The following is a 23969-nucleotide window of genomic DNA, read 5'->3' as shown; positions in this document are numbered from 1 at the left end:
CATCCCCACCTTGGTTTTCTATTCAGTCAAACCTTGCACACCCCATACAACTTCAGACAATTTATTTGAGACAAATTCCGTATTCCCAACGTATTCATTCATGGCACTTACATTTAATGATTCCAAAAAAGAGAGACAGGACTCTATTAAACAGGAAATGGTTGAGGGGAACCCCTACAAAATACTAGAAATCTTATGTATACAGGAATGCATTAAAAAGATTACAATTCAAACACTAACAGCGCATTCCTGATTTCTAAGGACGAAAGTCCTCAGGAAACCAGGAAGGCCAGCATTGGGGCCCTCCACGCCAGCATCCAGGCTACTTACGCCGTTGTGGTCCCAATGCCGGCGGGGAGGCCTGGATGCCGGTCTCTGGGAGCTGCCATGGCAGCACAGCCCCGGGACGCCAGTGGGGCCTCTGCCAGCGTCCCACCAGCGTAAAGCCCCACGCCGGCATTCCAGGGGGCATCCCGGCAGGGATTCCCGGGGCGTTCCGGGGGGAGGAACTGCCGGTAGGCACAGCCTTGCTATTCTCTATGGGCCGAAAAGACTCATTTAAATTTTTAAAAACTGCAAAAAGGCTTTTAAAATGTTGCATGCAGGGAACTGCTTAGGAGGTGCTGCCGAGGCACCTCCTCCCCACCATCCCCACACGCCGCCAGCTCAGGAATGGGCTGTAATAGGCAAAGCTCATATATGTCAATGAAATTCACAAAATATCTACATAGTGAGGCGGATCCAATCATCCTCCAATCAGCCTTCCTCCAGCTTAAGGAGATTTCCTCCAATTTAAGTGGCTCTTCCTCCAATGGAAGACCATTTAAGTTAGAGGAGACTAGAGTAGAGGAACACTTCAAATTTGAGCCAAAAGGAAAGGGATATAAACATTTTGATAAATAAATAAATACACACTCACTGGACTGGAAGGATAGTGGAAGGACATATATAACAATGCAGATACGAGTGCACAATATAGATAACAATTTACTGGAAACCAGCAAGAAGCCATTTTGTTGTCTTCAGAATACAGCGAGATGTTACATCAACCACTGTAATATATGTAAAGAAACATCCCAGCTCACAAAGCTACATACTTACTTACATTTTAATTATTTGTTTGTAGCGCATTGTTTTTAGTTTATTAAAATGTTTTTGTTTGACCTGTTACCCAATATCTCCATTGCTATATATGCATTATATTAATGGTTTGTATTTTATCAATACCCAATATATACATGTTGTGAATTTCATTGACATACATGTATTCCACCTTTTGGCATTTGAATTTACCTCTTTTTATATATATTTTTATACACTGGCATTCTGAGACTCTGTATTTTTCCCATTTTTGATCTATTGATTCCAGGCTTTTACCTCAATCCTAAAGAAATCTGCTTGAAATTAAGTCCTAATAATCAGAATGAAAATTACTTTCAAATAATTATGTATGGAATAATTTCTATTATTCTGCTATCTTTTCTAGAACCATTCTAAATCATTTTGTACTGTTTGACTATTTTACAATAAACATTTGACTTGTGCGCCTATATTTCACTAATAAAATGCATCTGCAAATATACAGAAGTTTGGGAGCAAAAGTGCAGGAACAAAAAAAAATACTGTAGTTGTATACCTTTAATCGCTTGACTGGGGGAACAGCAGACACAGCATCCCGATTCCTCAAATCGGCAAGATAGGAAGAAAATTTTGCCTCTTTCCTCAAGTTAGATTTCTTTGAGACTCCAATTTGACCTTTAAAAAGATATATGTTTATTTTATATTTTTATTTAAAATGTATTACCTAATACAACATAGACGCGATCAAAAATGTATCTGTATTATGCATCACCGTATTAATACAAATTGGTACCTTTATATACTTCGTAAACATGCTTTTCATGTTTAAAAGCAATATAATTGATTATTTATGTTTTATGTTCTCTGTAATTGATTGTAATGGCCTTTGGCTGTAAACAACAAATACTATCACCAGTAATTGTATATATAATGGAAATTATAGACCTAATTATTTTTCCAGTGATACTCTCTACATGAAGTTAAGAGACAATCCCTGTCCCCCGCCACATGTTTCTTTCCTTCTCCTGTGTGTCCTGCTCCACATTCAGAATTCCCTCCAAGACCTGCACCCCCTTCCTCACACATAGTTTGCAAAACTACACATGCATATTTCTATGTGTAAGGAGCTGACTGGATCATTTCCTTGGTTGTTGTTGTTTTATTGCATTTCCATAAGTAAGCGGGCCAGTCCTTTAAAAATAAAAGTAACAAAATGGTGTGAAACTCACAGCAGTCATGTCCACATATTTCTTTATTTTTACAGTGATGGTTGCATTTTCTGTTCCCATGTTTTATGTTGAGATTCTCTTGGTTAGTAGTTCCTAAATTAATAAGATATATTTTAAAGAATTTTTTTAATTGACATTCTTTAGGTTCTCATATGGAAGAAAGAAACTGTGCTTTTTGATATTTGCTCTTTTCCTCACAAGTTGTGAGTTCTTAAGTTACATTACTCATGTAAACACATTAATATATGCTTTAATCATTGGTCTATCAAGGGTCAGTACTGTCTACTCAGTCTGGCAATGCCTGCCCAGAATCTCATGCAAAAGTCTTCTATATCACTCACTACTTGATCCTTTTAACTGGAGATGCCAAGGACTGAACCCGGAACCTGCATGCAAAGCAGATGCTCTATCACTAAGCTATGGTCCCACCTCTACAGGCACAGCTCCACCTCCATGATAATTGCAGATATTGTTCAAAAACATGAACATATGTAGCAACTGCCTTATCTTGTCAGTCAATTACCTAACAAAGGAGGCAATCTGAGAAGTGATAAACCTATTGCAAATTATTTTTTAATCTTTGTTTCTATAATCACCTTAAAGGAAAGTTAATGTCACAGACTGATAGTCTTTGTGTATGAATGTTTTATTTTTTAAAGCCTAATACCAGTAAAGTCCCAATACTGTGAATAATGTTTGCTGAGGAAAAGTGGTTACAGGAACACAGTGTTCTTAAGGCATATCTACTTGAAAGAAAGCATTATTTAAATCAATAGGATTTAATTCGATTCAGGACCAAGATGTCAACTTCTTATTTTTTATTTATATATTCATTTCAATTATTTATCCTGACTCTCCAAAAAAGGCTAAAAACAATTAAAACCAATAAAAGAACAACAAGCCTTTTGTCAACTCTCCAGAGAGCAGGGTTGCCAACTGGGGAGGGGAAATTCCTGGAGATCTGTGGTTGGAGCCTGGGGATGCTGGAGTTTGAGGAGGGGTGGAGCCTCAGCAGCACATAATGCCATACAGTCAACCCTCCAAAGCAACCATTTTCTCCAGGACAACTGATCTCAGTAGTGTGTGGAGATCAGCTGTAATTCAGGGAGATCTCCAGGCAACCCTGCCCCAGAATGTAAGCTAGAGCTGAAAATGATGTTCCTTCCTATAATTCTTGATACTGCAATGAAAGAACTTTGAGCTAGGTCTAGTCCACTAAGATAAAGGGGTGCATGCCAAAAGAGATTATCTTCATTTTCATTTGATTGTATTCAACAATTTACTAATCAGTTCACACACTATGCAGCTGCATATTGGATGTGCCACTCTACAGCAAATTGTAGCCAATTCTGGCTCTTAGATGAGTGAGTTTGCATCAAACACTTATTTGTCACACTTTATATGTTTTAGTGTACACTTTAAAAAAGTGTGAAGCTGTCCTTACACATACCAGAAAAGTGGAAACAATATAAAATATAAACCCTTGCCCTGTTATTTGAGCTAACACACAGATCTCATGTTTACTTGTCAGGAACAAAACACAGCCCAATTTTAGGCTGCTTCTAAAAAGAGATGATTGTAGTGAGGCAAGAGAAAACCTGGAAGAGGGACAACTGCATGAAGAAATTGTGTGAAAGCTCCCAGAACATTCACTGTGGTTTGGGAATCTGAGCAGAGAAAATCATCCATGCGGAAGCAGCCTTAGTAGGAAACTCTTGCTTACCTTTAGTAATCCTGGTTTCTGGTAAGCTATCAGATGAACATTCATCTTCTATGTTTTCATGTATGCTGATCATTTTATTTCCATACCTCTTTGGTCCTATGTAAACAGCTTTAAATTTTTGCTGAATATCTAGCCCAACTTTTGCAGAAAAAATGCAAGGAATTATTCACTTTTAAAAATAATTCTTAATCATTTACCTAATGTATCCCATTTTACCCCCAAGCATAAATAGTTCAACATAGTACTAGTGAATGTAATTAGAAATGGAAATGTATTTTACTCTTAAGCATGAAGTACTAGACTTTATGATGAAAGTCAAAGCACAAGTTTAATCCTTCAAAAGAAACTTCTCATTCACCCTTTTCACTTTTCTTTCCTCCATATGTCAAAATTGCACAGCTGTCATATGGGAATGTTGGATCAACTTTGCTTTGGATGGGCTAATTTAGTACTAACATTTACTGCCACTTGGCATCTCTGATGTTATGCGAAGACACATGAACACATGAAGCTGCCTTATACTGAATCAGCTCTCCAGGGTCTCAGGTAGAGGTCTTTCACATACTTGCCTAGTCCCTTTAACTGGAGATGCCGGAGATTAAACCTGGGACCTTCTACATGCCAAGCAGATGTTCTACCATTAAGCCACGGCCTCTTTGCAAAATGAGATTAATTGAACACATGAAGCTGCCTTATACTGAATCAGACCCTTGGTCCATCAAAGTCAGTATTGCCTGCTCAGACCGGCAGGGCTCTCCAGGGTCTCAGGCAGAGGTCTTTCACATCACAAATTTGCCTAGTCCCTTTAACTGGAGATGCCAGGGACTGAACCTGGGACCTTCTGCATGCCAAGCAGATGCTCTACCACTGAGCCACAGCCCTTCCCAAAAGACCACTGTGTTTAACTGGTTATACATGTGTGTTGTTATTTTTGATATAAAACTGAAACCCTTCAGTGATTACTCCTTTGGGCTGTTTCCAGAGGGAGAAACCCCACAAGCTTTTCAGTTTGGTTCAGTCTGTTTCAAAGCAACTGGGCTTTCACTGAACTCCAACTCTTAGTTTTGGGGATTTTTTTTCCATTCTAGCAGCTTGGGCAAAATATTTGGTTTACCTGATGCTTCATGCCAAGTTTGCTTCAAATCAGGAATTCTGATATAGGTGTTTCATGTGAGAAGGGAAAGAGTGGGGGATGGAGAAGCAAGGGGAGCACATAAATACAAGAAACAATCCATGTTCATGCCCTTTGCAGTACATTTTGGCTTACAAAAAAGGGAGTTCCAGAATCTCCTGGATTCTCTCAATTTCTGCATTACCTTCATTCACTGAAAAAAATGAACATTCACATGTTCCTTTTTAAACTGCTTTTACTTGTTGCTTTTACTTGCTGCTGTATTGATGCACTTTTTATTCCTGTCAATTTCTTGGATTTTAGACCTCTTTTGGTTATGTTTTACTGTTTTATTTCATCGTTTTGTTTCCCTTTGTAAAGGGCCCTAAATACATTTTTATAGAAAGATGGTACAGAAGTTTTTAAAAAGCTAGAATCCTGGATAATGAGCTCTTTGGGAGTGAGGGATAGTGGCTGGATTTAGCTTTCCTGCAAAACAGCACTAGTGTATGTGGGGTGGGGGGGTCTTTTCCCAAAGGGGAAAAGTGCTCAGATCAGATTTTCTGAGAAGAATGGTGAGCAACAGCAAGGAAGCTGAAGAGTTATTCATGGTATGAATGGATTGTCTTAAAGTACTAGGTGAATTTATTTTGAATTATAATTAAATGTGTAATAGCACTAAAAAGTAGTGTCAACACCTTCGTAATGCCTCAATAACCTTTTCAGACACTTAATTAGAATAGCCATCATCCAAAATACAGCAGTTGCAGTATTTTTATTTATTTACATTATTTATAGTCTGCCTTTCTCACTTGGACTCAAGGCGGATTACACAGAGTGAGTCAATATATGGAGTGAATGAGTGGGTTTGGTGGCCCAATTTAAGAAGTTATATAAAATATCTATCCTAACTGCAAAAATTTGCAAAGCACTTCTCTTTAAATAATAGTTTCCACTTTCCTCTTATCTACAGGAAACAGGTTCTACAGTGATAAAACTGGAAATGCATAAATAACAGATTCAGTAATTCACTAATATACACAGATTCAGTAATTCACTAACATACACATAATATAATAGGAATGGAAAACAGTATAACACTTATTTCAAAATGAATATACTTTTATTTTATTTTTATCAACGTAAGCACTTCTAATCATGTTTACTTAGAAGTAATTCCCACCAAATTCAATGACTGGAGTCTCTGAGTACACGGGATTTCAGCCTAAAGCAACAACTTCTCGGTTTAGGCAATTAGCGGGTTGGGTTTAGGACATAATCACATAAATTAACTTACCATATTCAGAACTGATTAGATTAATGGTAAGCTCCTCAGATTTAACAGCTCTTCTTATTTCAACCTTTTTAGTCCAATTTCCAATTTTTTGCATAGCAGAATCCCTGCAAAATATATAAAATATCTATATGGTAATATTAAATAGACACAAATAGAATTTTTAAAAACTTCAACAGTATTAAAAATACTCACGTAATCTTTTGCTTAAAAACAACTTGATTATCATCATTTCCTATTACTAAAGTTACATAATGATAATCGGGAGCAGTTCTTTTGATCTGCAGCTGCTCAAAGTTGGTTAATATGACTGACACTAAGATTTCAGCTATTGTTTCACTGTATTTTGGCAACTGGAAAAATAAAAATGGATGTTACAAAAAGAGATAGCAGAACATATAACAGTGTATAACTACCAGCAGTCTTGTTGATGAACTCACTGGGTAGCTTTGGTGTAAAACAGTAACAATAACAATATAGTGTATATCATTAGACAATGTCTCATAACATACACTATACAATTAGCAGAGCTCCAGGGTGGAGTCACTGATTAGATTTCCATTCCTAGGATAACATGGTCTCAATAAAGTGTTCACTTCTCTGCATTATTTGCAGTGTTTAGATACTCAACACAACAAAAGAGCCTTGGTTACTCACCGTGAAGGCTTCTTCTGCTCTGGGATACGGAGGCCATCTTAAGAGTGGGTGTTTCCTCTTCCTCTAGTTCCGGGAGGCAGGACCTAAATTTTTAAGCGCCTATCTCTGGAGGAAACGCCCCCGCCCTTTTCAGTCAAAAAACTTTCCGAGCAAGGAGCACAACAGTTAAACATGGAACATCAGTAAGAAAAAACAGTAGAAAGGTAAAGTAGAATGCTTAAGATAACTATAAGTTCCACTATAATGCTATTAATAAAACTACTTTTAGTAAACCCAACCTGAGAATTGTATTATATTATTTCAGAGAATCCAATTTGTGAGAGTCTAATTGTACAGCATGCTCCTAGATTTACTTAGACGTCTGGGCAGGCAAGATGGCCTCCATATCCCAGAGCAGAAAAAGCCTTCACGATGAATAACCAAGGCTCTTTCTCGCTCTGGGAGAGGAGGCCATCTTAAGAGTGGGACTTAAAAGAGCTGTCCCTGCCCGGGTGGGATCAAACGTCTTGGAGAACGCTTTGAAGGACCCGCCTGCCAAAGGCGGCATCAGCTGAGGCATACAGGTTAAGTTTGTAATCCCTCACGAAAGTGGAGATTGAGGACCACGTGGCGGCCTTACAAATCTCCTCTATAGGAGCTCTGCGGTCGAAGGCCGCTGACGTGGCAGCGCTTCTTACTGAGTGTGCTGTCAGGCCAGAAGGTATTGGAATTTTTGTCGCTTTATATGCCTGAGTGATACACTGAGTGATAGTGCAACTAATTGAGGTGCGAGACATGGGTTTACCCTTGTTAGGTGCTGTTATATTGATAAAAAGTGCATCAGATACTCTAATGTGTTCTGTGCGAGAAATATATGTTTTAAGGGCTCGTCGGAGATCTAAGGTGTGCCAGATTTTCTCTTGTGGGGCTTTAGGATTTGGACAGAATGAGGGGAGGACGATGTCTTGGTTCCTATGAAAATTGGAGTTAACCTTAGGTATAAAGGAGGGGTCAGGAGTAAGGACCACCTTGTCCTTGTGAAATGTGCAAAGGCCTGGTCTGATGGATAGGGCCCCTATCTCTGACACCCGCCTGGCTGAAGTTACAGCCATTAGGAAAAGCGTCTTCATCCTTAGGTAGCTTAATGTGGCATGCTTCAGAGGTTCGGAGGGTGGTCGAGTAAGGGCTGTTAATACAGTGTGTAAACTCCAGGTAGGGAATCTGTGCCTAACTGGAGGAGAAATCAAGGTAAGTCCCTTTAGAAAGGCCTTAATATGTGGATGTCTAGTCAAACTATAACCTGAAAGCTTTGGGACAATAGTAGCGATTGCCGCTAGCTGTCGGCGTAGTGTGGCTGGAGATAGGTTCTGTTTTTGTCCAACCTGCAAAAAGGCCAGTATTTTGGAGATATGTGGTTTGATGGGGTCCACGTGTTTTCTCTGGCACCATCTAACAAAAGCTTTCCATGTTGTGTTATAGATTCTTTTTGTAGAGGGCTTTCGGGATGAAAGGATAGTTTCTGCAATCGCTGTGTCGTAACCTAGTTTTAGGAGGCGACTCCTCTCAATACCCAGGCGGTCAGTCTGTACCAGCCTGGGTCCGGGTGATGGATTGGCCCATGAAGGAGGAGATCTGGTCAAAGTGGAAGCGTCCATGGTTTTGCGATGGACATCTCTAGCAGAGTAGGGAACCATGGGCGACGCGGCCAATAAGGAGCCACAAGAATGACTGTGGCCTGAAGCAGATTGATTCGTCTGAGAACCCTGGGAAGGAGTGGAAACGGTAGAAAGGCATATAGCAGTCCCTCTGGCCATGGTGCTGTGAGTGCGTCTGTCTGCTCCACTCCCGTCTGGATATATCTGGTGTAATACCATGGAAGCTGATGTTTTTTGTTTGACGCGAAGAGATCTACCAGGGGCATGCCACACCGACTCGTGAGGAGCTGAAAGACTTCCCGGTTCAGAGACCACTCCACTTCGCTGAGATTTTGCCTGCTGAGCCAGTCTGTGTCTACGTTGAGCACTCCCTGAATGTGTTCCGCTGTTATGGAACATAGGTTGGACTCCGGCCAGGACAGGATTCTTAGAGCCTCTTTGTGTAGAGCAGAGGATCGTGAGCCCCCCTGCTTGTTGAGGTGAGCTTTGGCTGCCACATTGTCCGTTCTCACCATTAGATCTGTTCCTGATAGATGACGTTTGAAGTGCAGGAGGGCATAATAAATTGCACGGAGTTCTAGGACATTGATGTTCATTCGTTGTTCTTGAGTGGACCAGGTGCCCTGTGCTGGATCACTGTTCAGGGTGGCTCCCCAACCTGTGAGAGATGCATCCGTGAACACCTGGACCGGTGCTTGCCGTATGTATGGGACCCCTTTTTGGAGATTTTCTGGAATGGTCCACCACTTGAGGCTGTGTCTTGTCGCTGTAGAAAGAAGCAGGGATTTGTTTTTCTTGACCAATATGTCTTTTTGATAGATCATTAGGAACCACTGTAGAGGTCTGGAGTGTAGACGGGCCCACTGTACCGCCGGAATACAGGATATCATTAGACCCTGCAACTTTGCCAGGGTCATGAGGCAGACTGTGGTAGCTTGCATTGTTGACTTTGCTAGGCTGCAGATTTTGCAAATCTTGTCTGGTGGTAAGACAAAGGTGTTGGCGACGGTGTCGATATATACCCCTAGATGACGTAGATGTTGAGTGGGTTGAAGATGACTTTTCTTCTGGTTTACTAAAAAGCCGTGGTCTTTCAGAAGTTTGAGTACAATGCTTGTGTGTCGGACTCTTTGAACCTTTGACGATGAACAGATTAGAATGTCATCTAGGTAAGGGTGGATTCTTACGCCCTCTTGACGTGCTAGAGCTACCAAGGTCACCAGGACCTTGGTGAAGACCCGTAGGGCTGACCCCAATCCGAAGGTGAGGGCCTTGAACTGGAAGTGGTGTCCATTGTGGAGAAACCTCAGAAATCGCCTGTGGTCTGGATGAATGGCGATGTGTAGATAGGCTTCTGTTAAATCTACGGAAGTAAGGAAGTTCCCTGGTCTTAGGGCTTCTGATATGGAGTGCAGCGTCTCCATCCTGAATCTTCTGTATGTTACATATTTGTTCAGGTATTTTAGGTCGAGGATGGCCCGCCATCCTCCGTCTCTTTTTGGTACTGTAAAGAATACGGAATATATGCCCAACGATTGTTCCGATGGGGCCACATAATCTATTGCCTTTATCTCCAGCAGATGTTGTATGGCTGCTAAAGTTCTGAGTCTTTTGTCCGCTTGACGGGACACAGGGGACACTACCAGTCGTTCTCTTGGAATTTTGGGAAATTGTATTCTGTAACCGTGGGAGACAATCTGTAGAACCCAATGGTCCGAATGGGAGAGAGACCATTGGTTGTGGAACAGGCTGAGCCTGCCCCCCACTACATCGCATTTGGCGTCACTGTCTTATTTGACGAAAGGGCTTCTCCCCTCTGTCACTTTGAAAATTGTTAGTTCTGGAGTTCCTAGAGAAGCGCCCTCCTCTGCGAAAGGAACCCCTACTATAGCTCCACTGGCCTCTCCTCTGATCAGGTCTGTATCTTGAGTATGGATGGAAGGGACAAAAGGAAGTAGAATTAGAAAATCCCTTTGATTCCTTACGTAGACTTCTGGGAAGATACTTCTTATCCTTTGACTCAACTAAAATCTCGTCTAATTTTTCTCCGAACAATTACTTGCCCTGGTAGGGGTATCCCATCAGTACAGATTTAGACCTGTGCTCGGTTTGCCATGGACGCAACCATAAGGCCCGCCTAGCTGCAGTTGCGGTAGCTAGTGCCCATGCTGAGAAGCACATAGTGTCTAGTGTAGAGTCGGCCAGAAACGATACTGCCTTCAGGATTCTAGACACTCCCTCCATAGCACTTCTATCTTCTTCAGGAATGAGCTTGGACAACTTCCTAGTCCAGACTATAGCTGCCCTGGAAACTAAAGCAGAAGTAATGGAGGCGCCAATAGCCAAGGCTGAAGCTTCATGGGCTTTTTTATGGGCCAGTTCAGTTTTCCTATCAACTGGATCTTTTATAGAAACTAAGTCCTCTTCTGTGACTGCATCAGAAGAATGTAATGCAGTAATGGGGTTTTCCACTAGAGGGAGTTTGAGTAACTCAGAAGCATTAGTGGCCACATTATACAGTTTTTTAGTAACTGGTGGGAACTGTTTTCCCCCCATGGGTCTTTCCCATTCCCCCTGTAACAAGGATAAAAAATAATCTGGTACAGGAACCAATCTATCAGAGACATTATGCATATGAAAAAATTCTTTTGCACCTTTTTTATTGTCTTGAGAAGGGTTTGAATCTTCATTAAGGTCCAAGGCCGCCAGGACTTTAGTTAAGAAAGGCTGAAAATCTTCAGCCTCAAATAGCCTATTTTGTTTGGCAGGTTGGGGAGAAGGGTCTTCTCCTTCAGAGAATTCGCCTTCCTCTCTATCAGAGACCTCGTTATCGGAGGAGAAGGGGGAAGCAGCCTCCTCAGATTGCTGAGGCTGAGTAGAAGCATTGGCTTTTAGAGCTGCCTTGGTGGGCCAACTGCCGCCCCCTTGCAAAGCATTTTGCCCGATCTGCTCCCCGCAGCCCGCCTGATCGCTATCCTTAGAACCGCAAGGGTCCCGATTAGAAATTTGCATGCCAGAAATAGAAAAGGTCGGGTAAGAAAGCTGTGCCGCCCGCAGCCCCTCTGCAAAAGCGTCCTTAATTATAGACGCGAGCTCTGCCCTGAGGAGAGCAATCTCGCTTGCGGCCGACTGAGAGGGAATGGGGGGGGGAGTACATTACCGGCTTCAGACGCGGCTTCAAAGGCGGCCGGACCGGGATTTTCTGTTGGCGAGACGCCTACGGCCTGATCCTTAGAAAGTTTACCGGTAGAGGGGATAACGGCCAAAGCCGCTGTTTTTCCCCGGCCGTGCCCAGAGGATTTTTCTGTCCCTTTTGCGGTTTTAACCGCTGCAGCCGCCGACGTGCGGGCGCGAGCTGCAGAGAGGAGCCGTTTTGCACTGCCTGAATGAGATCCTCTCTTACGCTTGTTTGTCACTTTCTTTGATTTGCCTAATAAATCACCGGAGTGATTGTCAGTAGGCGGATCCCGGGCGACCGGCATTGCCTGGAGTAGACCCGGGTCCAAATCTCCCTCAGAGATATAGTTATCAAGACGATCAGACGCCATTTTGTTTTGGCGGGAAGGAAAAAATGTTTTACCCTACCCTGCCTCAAGAGACAGAATAAGACAGAGTATAGATAAAGAAGAAAAAGTTTTTTTTTATAGGATAGAATAGAATCAGATAGAAATAAGAATAAGGAAAATAGGTTCTTGTATAGCTCGAGGTAGAGAACTGTGGCTACACTGCTCTTTCCGGACGAGGCAGGAACAAGACTGAAAAGGGCGGGGGCGTTTCCTCCAGAGATAGGCGCTTAAAAATTTAGGTCCTGCCTCCCGGAACTAGAGGAAGAGGAAACACCCACTCTTAAGATGGCCTCCTCCACCCACTCTTAAGATGGCCTCCTCTCCCAGAGCGAGAACTGGCTATTCCTGTCAGTAGGTCCACTTTGGGAGAAAACTGGAGCTCCTACCCAGGAACGCCTGGCTTCCAGTTTGTTTCTGAGCTCAATTTTGACATTTTAAGTCCTGAATGGTTCAGGTCCACAGTACCTAAAAGACTGTTGCTTCCCATATCAACTTGCTCAAACCCAGAGATCAATGAATGGAGCTCTCCACCAGGAACCTGCCGACCAGCAAGGACTACTGAAAGGGCCTTTTCAGCTATTGCCAAAAGCTTATGAAACTCCCTTCTCTAGCAGGTAAAGCTGGCACAATCTCTTCAGTCCTTCTAGAAAAAAAATTGAATGCTATTAGATTAACTAATGCTTTCTATCTCTTTTATTGTATTTTTGCTGTGAGTTCATTATTTTTAAATATTTGTTTTAAAAGGATATACGTCTTCACTCAATTAATAATTAAATTGTGGAATTCACTGTCAGTGAGAACACTGATGGCAACAAGTGTAGATGGCTTTAAAAGGGGGTAAGATTGAGTGGTCCTCTTTGCAGGAAACACATAGGAACTGCGCATGCATACGCCAGCCATGGACTTCTAATTGGAAAGCTTCTAAAATTAGCCCAGAGACAAGGATTGATCCCCTCTCCTCTCTGCCAATGGTCCTTCCTGCCCTTTTGGGCACATGACAGAGGAACAGGGGAGCAGCCTTCCCTCAGTTCTCCTTCTGCCACCATGGAAAAACAGATCTAGAAGGCAGTGAGTCAGTCCACAGCAAGGAAGGAGGGAGGGATGTGTGCCGGCAAAGTGGACCACTCAATGAACAACAGTTACAGGTAAGCAACACTGTTGCCATCTTCGTGGCCTCCTTGCAGTCCCACATGGGAGAATATTACATTAGAGGCAGGCTTGGACCGTAGGGCAATGGTGAGAGCAATTTGATAGATGCCTTTGACCCAGGGAAACTGTACCAGGCTGGAATCTGTGGAAAAAAGGACACCCATGATGGGGTCATCTGGTATCGTGTCTGACGGGGTAACCTTGAGCCCAAGAGCTTTGGCCAAGCAGTTAAACATTTCAGAATATAACTTTGTGTCCTCAGTGGGGGATATTGGAGATGGATCCACCACGATGTCGTCAGGGAATGGAATGGAGGCAAATCCACATTTGGAATACTCTCCTTGAGTAGGTGTCGATGGGAGGCTGTGGATAGGAGACTCCATTGGCACAGAAGGTCATTTAGTTTGCACAGCTGGTATGTAACTGACGCTAGGAGCCAACAGATAGTTTGGGCTCAAGCAAGTATCCAACCTGCTTGGTGCTGTATGGGGAACAGTGCCCTGGGTCGCAGGCTCCACTTCCTTAGGAAGAGACCCCAAGGGGTCGAAGTCAAAGACTGCTTCAGAGGAAGGGTGCCTTCGAAGTCGATGGGGCCAACAAACCGCTCTTTGCATGTTTAGAGCCCAATTTTTTTAGGTACTTCAATGAGAAGGAATTCTTCTTCTTATTAGACAATTCCACAAGAGGCTCAGAACCCGCTCTCTTCGAGCCCGAAGGAGCTGTTTTCACCTTATGAGATTGCAGTGGAGGCATCAACATGGTGGATGGAGATTTTATTTTTTGGGGTCCTGAATCCACCGGGAACTTCATAGTCCATTTCCATAACACAGCTTTCAGCCTCAGATCACGTTCCTGGCAGGCTTTGGGGGTAAAGAGGACACAAGCCTGGCAAGTAGAAGGGATGTGACCCTCCCCCAGACAAAGAAGACAATCTTCATGATCATCGATCTTCACTATTTTAGTCCCACAACTCTTACATTTCTTGAAGAGTGCCATTCTGACGAGGGACCAAGAAAAACAACAAAGAAATAGCTATACGTAGAAAGTTGTACGAAAAAGCAGACGAAGCCTCGGGAGCGGCTGTGGTTCAGTTTGTTGAGCATCTGATTGGCATGCAGAAGGTCCCAGGTTCAGTCCCTGGCATCTCCCGTTAAAGGGACTAGGCAAGTAGGTGATATGAAAGACCTCTGCCTGAGACCCTGGAGAGCTGCTGCCGCTCTGAGTAGACAATACTGACTTTGATGGACCAAGGGTCTGATTCAATATCAGGCAGCTTCATGTTCATGTGAAGCAATCCAAGCTTCCTCAAACCAAGGTGGCAGAAAGAGAACTGAGGGACGGATGCTCCCCAGCCCCTCTGTCATGTGTCCAAAATAGAGGGAAGGACCGTTGGTGGAGGGGAGGGGGGAGAAATCATTGTTGCTGGGCTAATTTTAGAAGCTTTCCAATTAGAAGTCCCATGTGGAACTGCAAAGAGGCCATGAAGATGAATAATGTGGTCCATCAATGGCTACTAGCCATAAACACAGGCAGCAAAGCTTTGGGTAACTGTATTGAAATGCAGCCTCAAAGGAAGACCATGTGCCACTGGTCTGATCCTGCAGGATCACTGGTCTGATTCTGAAGGGCTCTTTTTATGTTAATATTCCCAAATACTTTCTATACCATTCTTTGTATGAATTGATTACTATAACCATGAAAAGAATATCCAAAGACAACTAAAAGACAACAAAGGGCAAAGAACAATGGCACGGAAAAAGTTTTAGACAAATCACCACTTTTCAGGCTTATTGTGTTAATTTATAATTAGGAAACCTCAGATGTCTTTTTCTGTCCCCTCATACTTGGCTCTTATTCAGTCATCGTAAGCCTATAGGTCATTAGTTTGAGTGCCTCATCCAGGAAACAACATGGTTGCACTGAACATATCATGAGAGTTTTTTGAATTTTTAAAATTAAATAACTAATCTTTGCAAAAGATAGGGCTGGAATCCAAAGGTGCCCTGTCCTCTGCAGATGACACGTGTCTTCTGCACACAGAGGAAGCATTTAACACCTGCAATACTGCAAAGAGAAGTTAAATTAAATCCAAAGGTGTCCCATTTTAGAGCTATATAAACTGTTACATAAGCCCTTGCACAAGGTCTTATATAAGCATTTTCAAAAGGGTGCTGGCGACTGTTTTCCCTTGCTCCATAAAAATAGGTGGTTAAGTTTTTCTACACATACAACTATGGTGGAAGATCACAAAAGCATGGAACTGGACCAAATAATTTACCTGTTCTACATTAAGTTCATATTTTGGAAGATGAGCTATGGATTCTTTAATTTGATTTCCAAAAGGAGGATGTCTATTCAAAATCTACAGGTAGGAATTCATATTATTTAACAGAGCATTAATTTGCAAACATTAAAACACAGGATTAATTCACAAAAGATAGCATCAGTATGTTCATGAAATCATCATTGTTACCATTTCCCCCAAATCCATCCAAATGACAAGTTTGGGACAATCTTGTATCTTTCAGCTGACAGCTCTAACCGAATATCATAAATGGACTAGAGCATGACACCCCATTTCCACATTAACAAATAACTGTAATTCAGAGGGACTTTATATATGCATACAAAGAATTCACCATACACCAGCCTTGTTATGGTCTTGTAATGCACTATGACAAGTGAAAATGCATATTAATTAAATAAATGAATAACAACAAAGCCCATCTCCATTCAGTCTGTTCTGGGATCATGCTCCAAGTCAGCTTCTCACATCTATCTACCTACTTACTCTCCTCCCCCCCAATAACTGTTTGGTATAATTATTACTTTCCTTCTGCTAATTATATCAGTTGCATTCTTTGCCCCTACCACTAAATGAAATATACATTGTAAAAAATATTTATTGTGAAAAATGCTGTAGATTTTCTCATCTCAACTACAAGCAATTATTTTTCCTTACATCTGGACTGCCTTAGTATGGATACGTCTCTTCCGCATTTCAAGAATCTTTACTGCACTGCTATGTGGGTGAGAAGATACTTTTGTACATGACTATAAAAACACACCCCACTATGCTGGCTCTATACTATGCTGTCATATTAGCTATATTTTTGTATGGAATCTTAAGAATGTATGTCTTTTAAAAAGCAAAAATTAACGTGTCATGATTTGACTTCTTGATATATCTTCTAGATGCCCAGGTAACCAGGAGACTATCTATTTGAATGCCTGATACAGAAGACACTTTCAAAGTACAGGAGTACATGAATCAATGTTATAGATCAGTACAGCTATAAAATAGGCAAATTAAAAAAAATCACCAATTCAAGTTCCCTTGCATTTGTATCTTCTATTTTTTTAAAAGACGTCAGGCCTGCATTCACCATTGCATTTGACAATGTCACACCTATTGAAAATTGCACACTGTTAGTTGATACTTATCAATTGCATTTCTTAATAAACTATAATTGTCTTCACAAATGGCAAGCAAATATGAAATGTGAACACACATTTCTCTTAAACTAGGTATAGAGAGGAATTTCCCCAAGTGCTCTCTTAAAATACCGCGACAATTCTTTGTTCTTAAATTTCATTTCCCAAAAGAAATAAGCATGCAGAAGTTTTCCCACTGCCCTTTGGATTCTACCTCAAATGTCTGGAGAAAAAAACCTCACACTGAACTCAATTACAGAAAGTACTTTATATATGACTGTGATACTTACCAATTTTTTCGAGTTGCTTAGATACATACAGTGAGTTTTCCCACAGTTTACATCTGAAGCACTTCGCTAAAATCAAAGAATTCAATAATATAAGGAAGTTGTTTTGATGGGAGGCCAGAAATTCAGACAACCCTACATGAGAGAAAGAAAAATAAACATGTAAAGTGCCACCTCCAAGGCTTGTAATAGAGTTTATTATTAAATAGTTCAAAAGTAATAATTAAATTTTACCATACATTTTGTAACTCTTATGCCATTTCTGAAAATCTTGCCTATATCTTGTGTCAATGTGAAATCTTGTATGGGAAGGCATCCTAGCTGTGCCTGAATAAGACTGGAAAAAAATACTGAATTCGTCAAACTATCAAAAGTATTAGAATGCAAACTACAATAATGATATTCAGGAGTGCTATTGAGGAAAACAAAATAAAAGTCAAGACAAAAGCCATAGAATAAAGTGTGTGAAGAAAGGATCCTACAAGAATAAAGTTACCAACAATTTTATCATGCTTAGTTAAATGGTAGAAGCTGGTACTTTTATTTGTAAAAGTAAATGTAAAAAAAAGAAAAGAAAAAAAGATAATAGGACAAAATACTTGCCAGTTCACTTTCATTTCTGTTGTCTTTATTTTTCCATCCATTGGATATCTGCATGGAAAATGCACATTTTATTTCATTTGGGATGGAATACAGCACCCAGTATAAGTCCCAAGGGAAAATGAAGAGGTTTATGAATTGAAATGTGACCAATTTCCTACATAGAAAGCCATGCTACGTAGAAAGCACATGCAGATCACCCATGCTTTTCATTACACATCCTATTTTAATGCATTATATTTGAAGTTATCTTTAACTAATGCTCCTCGATTGCTTGAAGAGCTTACGATGCACCAAGCTGAAGACAGCCATGTACGATGGCAAATCAGGGACTGAACCCTCATGCCCTGGCTTTCTACCTGGAACTGAACACCAAGCACCCTGCATACCACAAGATATGTCTAGTGGGCTGCCTTTATTGTTGTGAGTCACAATCTGTGCAGGTCAGTCTTAAGTGTATGTCCTTAGAATAAAAGCCCATTACAACTAGTAGAATGATTTTTTTAAATCAACATGGTTAGATGCCTCCAGCTGTCTGTAGCAACTGTTAGTTCTGATAAATGCCCTAATCTATCCAAAGAGCCCTAGATTCCTACCATTCATCCTCTCATTACAGCTTCTCAGCATTAGTTGTCAATGGCATTTCATCTGAATGGAGAGAGGTGTCCAGCGGGGTGCCACAGGGTTCTTGGCCCAGTACTTTTCAATATTTTTATAAATGATCTGGATGAGGGTGTGGAGGGACTTCTCATTAAATTTGCATATGACACCAAATTGGAAGAAGCAGCGAACGAACCAGAAGATATAGAATTCAACAAGATCTAATACAGTGGGAAAGTGGGCAGATGTGAACAGGGTGCAATTCATCAAGGATAAGTGCCAAGTTCTTCATCTGGGTAACAGAAATGAGGGACATGCATACTGGATGGGGGATACATTTCTGGGCAGCAGTGTGTGTGAACAAGATCTTGGGGTACAGGTGGACCGTAAGTTAAATTTGAGAAGCCAGTGTGACGCAACGACAAAAAAAGCTAATGCGATCTCAGGGTGCATCAACAGAGGCATAACATCCAAATTGCATGATGTCATAGTTCTGCTGTACACTGCATTGGTCAGGCCATACTTGGAGTATTGTGTGCAATTCTGGAGGCCTCAGTTCAAAAGGATGTGGACAGAATCAAGCAGGTGCAGACGAGAGCGATGAGGATGATCAGGGGCCTGGAGACCGAGCCCTATGAGGAAAGGCTGAGGGAGCTGGGAATGTTTAGTCTGGAGAAGAGGAGGTTGAGGGGGGACATGATTGCTCTCTAAGTATTAGAAGGGCTGTCACTTAGAGGGGGGCAGGGAGCTGTTCCTGTTGGCAGCAGAGGACAGGACTCGCAATAATGGGTTTAAATCGCAGATAGAAAGGTACCGGCTGGATATTAGGGTAAAACTTTTACAGTAAGAGTTGTTTGACAGTGGAATGAGCTACCTAGGGAGGTGGTGAGCTCCCCCTCACTGGCAGTCTTTAAGCAGAGGCTGGACAAGCACTTGTCAGGGATGCTCTAGGCTGATCCTGCATTAAGCAGGGGTTGGACTAGATGGCCTGTATGGCCCCTTCCAACTCTATGATTCTATGATTTTTCCAGTTCCAAAAATGATTGCTTCATAGATATAGGGTGAATGAGGAGATAACAGTGCAGAAAGAAGGACAAAATGGAGCCTTCCAGCTGACTGTAGCACCTTTCAGAACCAACAGTGCTACAGTCAACTAGAGGCTATTGACCACACAGAGACTTTTTTTACATCTCCTGGGTGAACTATGCCTCAGTTCTCTAGGTCAGTGCATTACGACAGAATTTCTAAAAACACCTAAACAAACAAACAAACAACTATAATCACACGTAACTGTGTTTATATGCTATGCAGGATAGCAACAGCCTATAAAATTACACTTTATTTTGAAATAATCTGGTATATAATCTTGTACCTTATGCTTATCTTATTCTTGTCTTTATTCAAAGTATTCAGTATTTTTTTCTCATTTGTTCTTAACTTGATGTCTGAAAATTCATTACAACTGGATACCAACGTGATCTGCAATGATTTGTTTCATAAGCTTTAAATTATCCCATTTTGCCTTTTTCAAAATGGTCTAATACTGTTTTGAACACTTATGTTAGAATCGTCTAGTCATTTAGACGTAGCTGTTTAAAAATGTGTGATACATCCATTCCACTTGATCCAACGGTATAAGAATAGCAGCATTAATTAAGCTACATGAACCAGGGGTGGGGGCATTAGTCTCCCATGAGAATTTAAGGAGGTATCTCCTCCTAAGCGAGGAGACATGTGGGTCATGCAAAACTAAAAGACCCTTCAGTGTAGGGCTGTTGAATTAAAAAAAATTCGGTATAGTTCGGATTCGGCTGAATTCGGCCCGTTTAGATTCGGGATATGCCGAAGTCCGAACTCCCCCACTTCGGGTCTGTGTAATTCGGCGGGAATTCAAAGTTTGGGAAAAAAATTCGGCCGAATAAAGCCATTAAAAACACAACCGCGCCTTTCCGCGGCTCTGGGGGGGGCATTTTTGGGGGTAGAGGTCCCAAACTTTCAGAGGAGCTTCAAAGGACCCTTCTTGCCAGACCCCCCAAGTTTTGTAAAGATTGGGTCAGGGGGGGCTGAGATATGGGCCCCAAAAGGGGTCCCCCCACCCTTAATGTGCATCTCTGAGCAGAGCTTGCCGCCCATGCACAAAGCTCCCAGCCCTGACAAACAGCTGATGAGAGCAAGGGCGGGGCAGCTGCTAAGAACTTTGCAAAGCAACACAACTGCAAAGCAACACCTTTGCAAACATGCAAAGGGCGGGGCAGGTGTGAAGAATTTTGCAAAACAATACAACTGCAAAGCAACACAAGCACACAATGCAACACCTTTGCAACAGTGCAAAGCAACACCTGACACCTGGGAGTTTGCAAACCATGGAAAGGGACAGAGGCAGCTAGCTATGCATAATGAGCAGGAGGGGGTGGAATTTCTCCTTTTGCATTGGACTTGGGACCAGGCAGATGCATTCTTTAAGTCACCATTTGAAAACCAGTTTTGAGCAAGTATCAAAATAACCTAACTGATCTTATGAATGAGGGAAAACCTGAAGACGTAAAAATGAAGCCCCCCCTCAAACCAGGGAGAGAGAGACTGGAGGGGGAACACACACCCCAGGCAGAACCGGCAAAAGCCCCCTTTGGCTTCCCCCCCCACCCACAGAAACTGCTCCCTCCCCACACACACACAGACTCTGCTTCCCCCCCACACACACACACAGAAAAGAAAAATTACAGATTAAAGCCCCCAAAGGGGTCTTACTGTGGCTGTCTTCTGTTCCATCAGGAGGGGCTGGGAGGCTGGGTAATCCAATATGATTCCATTTGTATCCAATATGAGATCCATATGTATGCATCTCTCGAGGGTGATCCATTCATCCCAATAGGGAAAAGGGGAAAGCCCATATCTCGGGGGGCCCTGACTCAATGTTTACAAAACTTGGGTAGTCTCTTAAGAAGCCTTGTCTGAAGCTCCGCTGAATGTTTGGGGTCGGCACACCCAAAAATGCGCCCCCTGCAGCCATGGAAAGAGAAAAGGGGGGAGCCGATATTTCTGCCCCCACTGAACCCATCTTTACAAAACTTGGGTGGTCTCTTAAGAAGGATTGTCTGAAGCTATGATAAAAGTTTGGGGGCTGCACCCCAAAAAAAGCACCCCCTGCAGCCACGGAAATGGAAAAGGGGGAGAGGAAAAAGGGGTGGAGCCCATATCTCGGGACCCCCTGACCCAATGTTTACAAAACTTGGGGGTCTCTTAAGAAGCCTTGTCTGATGCTCCGCTGAAAGTTTGGGGTCGGCACACCCAAAAATGCGCCCCCTGCAGCCATGGAAAGAAAAAGGGGGGAGCCCATATCTCGGGACCCCCTGACCCAATGTTTACAAAACTTGGGTGGTCTCTTAAGAAGGCTTGTCTGAATATCCCCTGAAAGTTTGGGGTCTGTACCCCAAAAAATGCACCCCCTGCAGCCACGGAAAGGAGCGAATGTGCACAAGCACCCCCGCACACACACACAAGGATTTCCCTCTCTCTCTCTTTCCCCGGCGGGGCCGCACATCAGCTGATTCCTCCAGTACTCAATCCTGACTGATTGGCTAGAAGAAGACCCAGCTTGGCCACCGATTGGCCGGGGGAGGAGAATGCTGCTTACTGAAGGTTATGCTGCTTACTGACGGCCCTGAATTGGCCGGATTTATTCGTGAACTCCCAAACTTGCTGAATTCGGCTCCCCGGTTGCCCACCAGTTTTGAGTTCGGTTCGTCCTGAACTAAAAACCACTGAATCAAGGGAAATTCGGCTGATTTTCAGTTCGGGCCGAACCGAATCAACAGCCCTACTTCAGTGCTGCTTGTCACAATGTTCCCAATGGTCTAGTGTCTCAGCAGCAGCTTTTTAGGTGGTGCAGGGTTCTGCAGGAAGCGGGGAGGCAGGAAGAGCCATTTTATATGCGGAGCTCTACTTGCAGTTCTCTGGATCCAACTAAATACATTTTGTCAAACATCCCCCGCACCACCATTTTTAGGCGTCAAGTGACTGATCAGTGGCATGACTGTAACTGTAGCAGTGTACACAAAAGCTGTGTAAAGGACATCAAGAAAAAGCGGAAAGGACCAGGAAGATGAACAATTGCACCCTTGACAGAATTATTATGGTTGATTTTAGAGGGTTTTCATGGGAAATGCTGTGATATCTGGATTAGGGAATTCCATCCATTTGACAAATATATAATGTGACCAATATTGTATGTAACTCTCATTATAGGTTTATAAACCTTTTAAAACACACAAATGTATCAAAGAAAAGAAGTTATTGATTCAATCAAATGGATAAAAGGTAAAGGTAAAGGTCCCCTGTGCAAGCACCGGGTCATTCCTGACCCATGGGGTGACGTCACATCCTGACGTTTCCAAGGCAGACTTTGTTTGCGGGGTGGTTTGCCAGTGCCTTCCCCAGTCATCTTCCCTTTACCCCCAGCAAGCTGGGTACTCATTTGACCAACCTCGGAAGGATGGAAGGCTGAGTCAACCTTGAGCCAGCGACCTGAAACCAACTTTCTTCGGGATCAAACTCAGGTCGTGAGAAGAGCTTTTGACTGCAGTACTGCAGCTTAACACTCTGCGCCACGGGGCTCCTAATCAAATGGATAGTCATTGTTTATTTGAATAATGAAATTACCAGATCAGATAAAGTCTCTGTTCCCTTAGGCATGAAACACTTTTTCAAGGTATCAAATGCAATATAATACCAAGCCATTAGTCTCCCAGTTTCTATAGAAAAAAAACAACAGCTCTTTTTAGTGAGACAAGTAAACGAAGCATTTTCTATATTACAGACATGTTATCACAGATTTCTCAGTGTTTTAGTTGCTCCCATTTTCAGAGGGAGCACATCACCAAGCACCATTAACAACAGAAACACTATGGCTTGGCTCATTAGCTGAAGCTCTGATAGCAGAATTTTCAATATTTTTTAAGGGGGGAAATCCTGGCAACATTTACTACTATGCCATTATTCAAGTGATACACTCCTAAGGAGAGTTACAGCTTCTAGATCTGCTGAAGTCAGAAGGGTATAACTCTGCTTAAAAACCCACCATATGGGAGTCTTCCATACTTCCTGCTTAGTATTATTTAATTGTTTTGTTATGCTGTTTACACCCTACCTTTCTCCCCAATGGGGACTCAAAAAGGGGCTTACAACATCCTCACCTTCTCCATTCTATCCTCATAACACTGTGAGGTTTATGAGACTGAGAGCATGTGTGATTGGCCCACAGTCACTCGAGCAAGTGTCCAAAGTGGTAGAGGAGAATACTCTCACACTGGACTTGGGATGACTATCTTTCTTTAGAACCGAAAGACAAATCAAGTGGCTTTTAGGTATCTCATGCTTTCTTTTCTTGCCCAGTGGCTGATTCTTTGGCTGAACTCCATCATTCTCAGCAGTGAGCATCTACAGGACAATTCCACAGTCAATTAACATTGCACTCTAGTTTTTTAGCATGTTTTCTCTGGCATCAATTCTCAATTTCTTATGTTTCTGATCTGAACCCATTTTGCATTTCTCATTGTTCACATTTACAACAGAAACATATTTTCAAGAGACCGTACTCAGCTAACT

At 42.3% G+C, this 23969-nt stretch overlaps 1 protein-coding gene across 1 annotated transcript in view; it reads right to left on the bottom strand.

The window, feature by feature from the left end:
- The window catches only part of HFM1 (helicase for meiosis 1), a 105198-nt gene that overhangs the window by 44919 nt on the left and 36310 nt on the right, over positions 1–23969 (bottom strand). Inside the window, exons 20-31 of the mRNA XM_056844746.1 lie at positions 23025–23116; positions 19738–19844; positions 17769–17816; positions 17405–17502; positions 17169–17300; positions 16767–16852; positions 15722–15805; positions 6633–6790; positions 6441–6544; positions 4033–4170; positions 2310–2402; positions 1637–1755 (exon numbers count right to left, since the gene is read on the bottom strand). Of these exons, the coding sequence (XP_056700724.1) occupies positions 1637–1755; positions 2310–2402; positions 4033–4170; positions 6441–6544; positions 6633–6790; positions 15722–15805; positions 16767–16852; positions 17169–17300; positions 17405–17502; positions 17769–17816; positions 19738–19844; positions 23025–23116 (1259 nt within the window). The remainder of the gene's footprint in view (positions 1–1636; positions 1756–2309; positions 2403–4032; positions 4171–6440; positions 6545–6632; positions 6791–15721; positions 15806–16766; positions 16853–17168; positions 17301–17404; positions 17503–17768; positions 17817–19737; positions 19845–23024; positions 23117–23969) is intronic.

The sequence above is a fragment of the Euleptes europaea genome, chromosome 2 (assembly GCF_029931775.1).
Source record: "Euleptes europaea isolate rEulEur1 chromosome 2, rEulEur1.hap1, whole genome shotgun sequence".
Taxonomy (NCBI): domain Eukaryota; kingdom Metazoa; phylum Chordata; class Lepidosauria; order Squamata; family Sphaerodactylidae; genus Euleptes; species Euleptes europaea.
The sequence above is the reverse complement of the archived record's forward strand: the minus strand, read 5'-3'. Positions and strand labels throughout refer to the sequence as shown.